The following is a 5,682-nucleotide window of genomic DNA, read 5'->3' as shown; positions in this document are numbered from 1 at the left end:
CCCGCCCCCCTCCATAGGAAGTTTTGAACACTCATGTCTTTTAAAATACTTCTCGTCATCTCAAACAGTATACGATTGTGTCGTTCAATGACTCCATTATGCTGTGGAGAGTATGGAGCCGTTAAGTGTCTGTTGATTCCGTTCTTATCGCAGTAAACAATGAAGTAGTCTGACATGAACTCGCCTCCCCTATCCGTTCGAAACACTTTCACCACCGCCTTTGTTTCTTGTTCTGCAAGCGATTTAAACCGTTTGAATTTTTTGAGTGCTTCACTCTTCTCCATTAATAATGCTATCCACATGTACCAAAAGTAATCATCGATTAGTACAAATACATAACAACTGGCGTAGGAGGTGTGATGGGCCGGCAAAGATCGCCATGAACTAACTCAAGAGGATGTGAAGCTCGATATAATGTTGATTGTGGGAATGACTGCCTTGTTTGCTTCCCTTTCAAACACGATACAGACTTCTCTTTACCTATCGCGATGTGGGGTATGCTGGTGACTAGTTGCTTATTGATCATCGCCTTCATTGTTTCCGTATTGATGTGACCTAGTTGGGCGTGCCATCTCGATGACTCCGTGGGAAGCGTCATTTGTAGACATTCGATCTTGTCGGCCTGCAAGATTACCTTGTACAGTCTATTCTTGGCTCTTATGGTTTGAATCATTAATTTTCCTAATCGATCAAAGAGCATCAGTAGATTGCCTTTCATCCTCACTTCGCAACTTTCCTCTGTGGCTTGACCCGAACTTACAATATTGCTTCTTAATCCCGGGATATAGTATACATTGTTCAATATCTTCTTCTCGCCTCCTTCAAAGATAAACATGATATAACCTTTTTTTTGAATGTCGATGCGTGAATCATCTCCAAAACGGACATTTCCTGTAATCCCTTCATCAAGTTCCTTAAAGAACGTTCGGTTTCCACTCATTTGTTTGCTTGCTCCGTTATCAAGATACCACAAGTTATTCATGTCTTGCTCTGTTTCGATTATGTTTGGGTTTACCTTTTGTTCGGTAAGGTAAACAACTTCATGCATCATCAATTCGTCATCTTCCTGAGTCTCTTCTTCTTTCTTCTCAGTGGTTTCTTGTTGTTTAAGCAATATATCGGGACAGTCAGATGCGTAGCGACCGAGTTTATCGCATCTAAAACATGTAATATGTGCCGCGGTTTCGTCTTGACCTTGTCTGTATGCTTCTCTTTGACTTTGGAACGAGCTGTATCGTCCTCTTCCTCTCCAGTTATACCGTCCACCTCGTCCTCTTCCTCTACCACCACTGTAATTCTCTGCTGGGAATCCGTGTTGGCATACATTAGTTTCCCTTGATCATCTTGTTGTTATTCCTCTTTTTCACATATTCTGTCTTCATATGCCTTTAGTATGCCAACAATATCCTCAAAACTTGTTGTATTTAGGTCTAAAACTTGTTCGAGGGATGCAACAATATTAATATACTTCCTTCTCGGCAAACTCTTCAGAAACTTGTTTATGAGCTTCAGTTCTTCCATGATTTCGCCAACAGAAGCAGATTTTGCTGAGATTTCGGATAGCTTTCCGACGAAGGAATCGATTGTATCAGCTCCCCTCATCTTTAATCTATCGAATTCTGCCATTAATGTTTGCAATCGTGCTTCTCTAACTCCCTCTGCTCCAACGTGCTGAGCTTTAATTGCATCACAGACTGCTTTAGCTGTATCAAGGTCGCCCACCTGCAAAGTTAACGCCTCAGGTATGGATTGGAACAACAAAGCAATAGCCATGTAATTCTCCTCCTCGTGTTTGCTTCCAGGATCGATAGGCTCCCAGACTTTGTTGACTTTGAGGGAGATCTTCATTCGCATGGACCACACATTTTAGTTTGAGGAATTCAGCATCGGGAATTTTGCAGAGAATGGTCCAGCCTCCTTGGAGGTTATCTCGATTTCATCTTTAACGACCACCATTGTTCTTCTTCAGTAAGAACTCTCGATCTTAGTTTCGTAGTTTGCTCTGATACAAAATATAGAATTTGAGACTGAGATATAAATAACACTTTTCTTTATTGCCTTAGAAAAATAACTCAAAAATTAAAGCTCTCAATCACACACTCTCAATTTATGTCATGCAAAACCTTTGCATCTCCATACATAGGAAAGTAAACATCCTAAATTCACAACAAAATTGACATTTAGATAACTCCTAGATATCTAAGCTTTCCTTTTCCATAACTCATTAGAAATAGAATAACTTGAGCTTCAGGTTATCTTCAATCTTAGACCAACATCCTTCGTCCATGTATCCACTTCAGATCTCTTTGTCATTCTCGGAAATAAGATCATCTCTCACAGTGGTTCTACCTTTTATATTTTAAACTTAATGTTCTAACAAGATAGTGATATTGGTCGAGTGGTTCCATCCTCTGTATAATGAAGTCTCATAGAATTGGTTCGCTTCCTTGTTGTGACTAATGGAATATATATTTTTACGTAAACTGCATCGTTTTGTGTAATTACATAAAACGACGATGTTTTGAGCTATAACTCCACCTAGAATTAACGATTGACTAACGTCGGATTAGTCAAGATAGGTTTAGTGCTACGGTTAAAAGTTTGGGTTTGAAATTCAAATTAATTTTTTATTTAGATTTGAAAAAGCAAAATTATTTTCCCTGCTGCCAACACCTTGGCATCTCGCTCACTCTCACTCTTTTGATTTAATGAATAAAGAAGAAGAAAAGAAAGGCTCGAGCGTTGTTATAAGGATAGTGGAGAATCTAAGGATTGTCACACGTTCTTCAAGATGGTATCTATAAAGTGCATGAACGGGAGATCATAGTGAGGTATTGAACTAGGTTTCACTGTTATAAAGACGGCTTGTGTTCTTGCAAAGATTACTGGTAATAGTTGTTTGACTGTACTGATTAACATTTTTTTTATTGTATTATACATTAGCCAACGCTAAAAGAGAAGAAAGTACTGAGAGAACAAGATGTGTACACAACGACTTGGTGTTAGAACTTAGATCTTCCGAACATCTTGGACTTGGCCGGCAACATGTCACCAGACCTCCTACGTAGCATCTGTTTCATGCCGGCAGCGACCAGTTCTGCCGGGTTAGCTTTAAACTTGCCACAAAACAACACGTGAGCATTAAGAGCTTCCTCCAACGTCGTCTGCTTCAGATCTCGGCTGACTTCGTCGTTAACCACCTCGGAGCAAAGTCCACAAAGCCATTTTCCGGCGAAGTTAGCTTTGACTTCACTAATGTAGTGTTGCGTACAATCTTCCGTTAAGCCACAACACTCGCACATCACCGATTCAACGTCCATCATACACCAATCTTTTGGTCAAAACTGCTGTTTTAACTTATATTAGAACGATAGTGTTTAACTGTTTTTTTTTTAGTATATGATTCTCGAATCTGAGGATAGATTGACGATGGACTGCTTTTGTTGATATGTGAATATTGAACAACAAAGCTAATTGTCTGTTATATACACGTGACAGTATACATGTTTGCATGGTGGGGTTTATATGTTGGCTCTAGACTTCGGAACATTAATATTATATTCTAGAAAAGTTTAGAACAAATGCTTTGTTGCACCTTTGAATTACATCATCTTTAAACTGAAACATTATTATCTTGAATTACATTATTTCTAATAGCCTAATTTCAAAAAAAAAAGGCACCCTCAGTGTTCCTCCACCTCAAGGTTTCTAAAGTGGACCAAAGAACTTGTAGGTTATGACATTTGGTATGTATGTTTTGGGTGTTTATTCCACGTAGAAGTAAATAATTATTGCAGGATACCAATGTTTCGCGCAAATAAATGATGATTTGATAGAAATACGATTAGGGTGGGCAAATAGTTGTAAGAGTTGGCTCCATGTTCGAAGGGACATGAGAATTTGATTTGTGGAAATGGAGACAAATGTGGTCGGAGTCAGGGCTCCACTCTTCAATTATTTGTTGCTCATATCAACTAATAGTCAAAACATACAATTAAAGTTAGGTATTCCTACTTGGTGGATTTTGGTCTAGTGCTGATGAAGTGCTAAGTTCCACTAATGTGGTTGGGTTGTTCTAAACCATTCTATATAGTTTGGGTCCCACTTGGTAAGAGTGTGCAGTGCATTGGCGACCTGACAAAGCCGAAAGCTCAAATCAATACCTTGGGAAGATGTACGACTGTCACCTTTTAACATGTATTATTAACTGGTTAATTTGTAGCCTGCTGTAGCCTGTAGGTTGAGCCAAGGATCCGAGGTTCTCAGTTGTTAGACCAGCTTACTGTCTGTACATGACCATGATCATGTTACGATTTGGATAACAATACTGATAATCAAAGATGAAATAAGTTCTTATTGATCAGAAATGGTATACAAAGAAAGAAACCATGAGACTCTCTCTCTACAACAACTCTCTAATTTCTGGATAACCTCTCTCACCCTCCTCCCAAGCTAATATATAGATAAAGTAACTAACCCATAAGGTAACTAAACCATAGTTACTTACTCTTATCCTGTAACCACACTTATCAGATGACATTGATTTAATAATACATATTGCTTTTTTTTAATTGCAAGAAGTTCTGAGCCGAATCCTATAATCTGCTTAAGTTAAAGGACTGTTGGAATGGAAAATTTTATAAAGATGAAGAAAGTGTTTAAGTATTTGAAGAGAAAGAAGCTTTGTGAAGAAGAAAGTTTTTATAATTTAGAAGATGATTCTTATTACTTAGATGATTCTTACAAACTTGGATACTTCTTGATGATACAAAATGAAAGGGGAGTGGAAGTATTTATAGCCTCCATTATACAAAATATCTCAAATATTTTAATCCTAAATCTAGATAATTCTAACATAATATCTAGATTATTTTATCCTAATTTTCTAGATAATTCTATAAGAATATCTAGATTTTTATTTTAAGGAGTTGGATGATTTTTCTAGAATTTGGGCTAAGTTTTGGATCAACACATGATTAACCCAATGATGTTTGATCCAAATCAAGTTTAGTTTTCAACACCCCCTCTTAAACTTGATTTGGTTACTCCGAGTAAGCTCCTCATCTTGATAAAGTCTTCTCGCTTGAGTGGCTTGGTGAAGATATCAGCTACTTGATCATTTGTCTTCACATACTCCAATTGCACATCCATCTTGGTAACACATTCTCTTATGTAGTGATAACGAGTATCGATGTGCTTACTCCGATCATGGAAGACTGGATTCTTCGCCAATGCTATTGCCGACTTGTGATACATGACTTTTCAAGGGTCTAAGATCAAATCAATGTAGTATAAAAGATTGTCGAACCAATCCTAGGTGATTATGATGCAAAGGGAATGCAAGATCATGCTTAATCTAAGTGCTACCAGTTTTCGAGATGATTTGAAACTAGATTACTACCTAAAATGCAATAAAGGACAAAGTTTTCTTTCTTATAAGAAGGGAGAACTCATGGGCTATGAGAATTAATCTTGGGTGATCAAGATTCAATTTAAAGGTGTCAACTTTTAACCAATCTATATCTACCTTAGGCCTAGACACAATCCTAAGCAAACTCTATCCCTAGATGAATGCTCATTTACCTAGATAACTCAAGCATCAAATTCCTTTGGTTGAATGTTATCTAAGTAATCATTAATCTCAAGTCTACTAGCCATCTTAACACCTTTAACAACAAATCC

The 5,682-nt window shown here is 37.6% G+C and overlaps 2 protein-coding genes across 2 annotated transcripts in view; both read right to left on the bottom strand.

Annotated features, from left to right (window-relative positions):
• The window catches only part of LOC106308704, a 3,448-nt gene extending 1,600 nt beyond the window's left edge, over positions 1-1,848 (bottom strand). The window contains exons 1-3 of the mRNA XM_013745834.1: positions 1,368-1,848; positions 481-1,302; positions 50-292 (exon numbers count right to left, since the gene is read on the bottom strand). Coding sequence (XP_013601288.1) covers positions 50-292; positions 481-1,302; positions 1,368-1,848 — 1,546 coding nt within the window. The remainder of the gene's footprint in view (positions 1-49; positions 293-480; positions 1,303-1,367) is intronic.
• A 1,000-nt stretch (positions 1,849-2,848) lies between these two features.
• Positions 2,849-3,475, bottom strand: LOC106310929. The gene has a single exon (XM_013748154.1). The coding sequence runs from the start codon at positions 3,321-3,323 to the stop codon at positions 3,003-3,005; it is 321 nt and encodes a 106-aa protein (XP_013603608.1). The 5' UTR covers positions 3,324-3,475; the 3' UTR covers positions 2,849-3,002.
• Between the last annotated feature and the right edge of the window lie 2,207 nt (positions 3,476-5,682).

The sequence above is a fragment of the Brassica oleracea genome, chromosome C8 (assembly GCF_000695525.1).
Source record: "Brassica oleracea var. oleracea cultivar TO1000 chromosome C8, BOL, whole genome shotgun sequence".
NCBI lineage: Eukaryota > Viridiplantae > Streptophyta > Magnoliopsida > Brassicales > Brassicaceae > Brassica > Brassica oleracea.
Note: the sequence above shows the minus strand (reverse complement) of the source record. Positions and strands in the feature narration are given on the sequence as shown.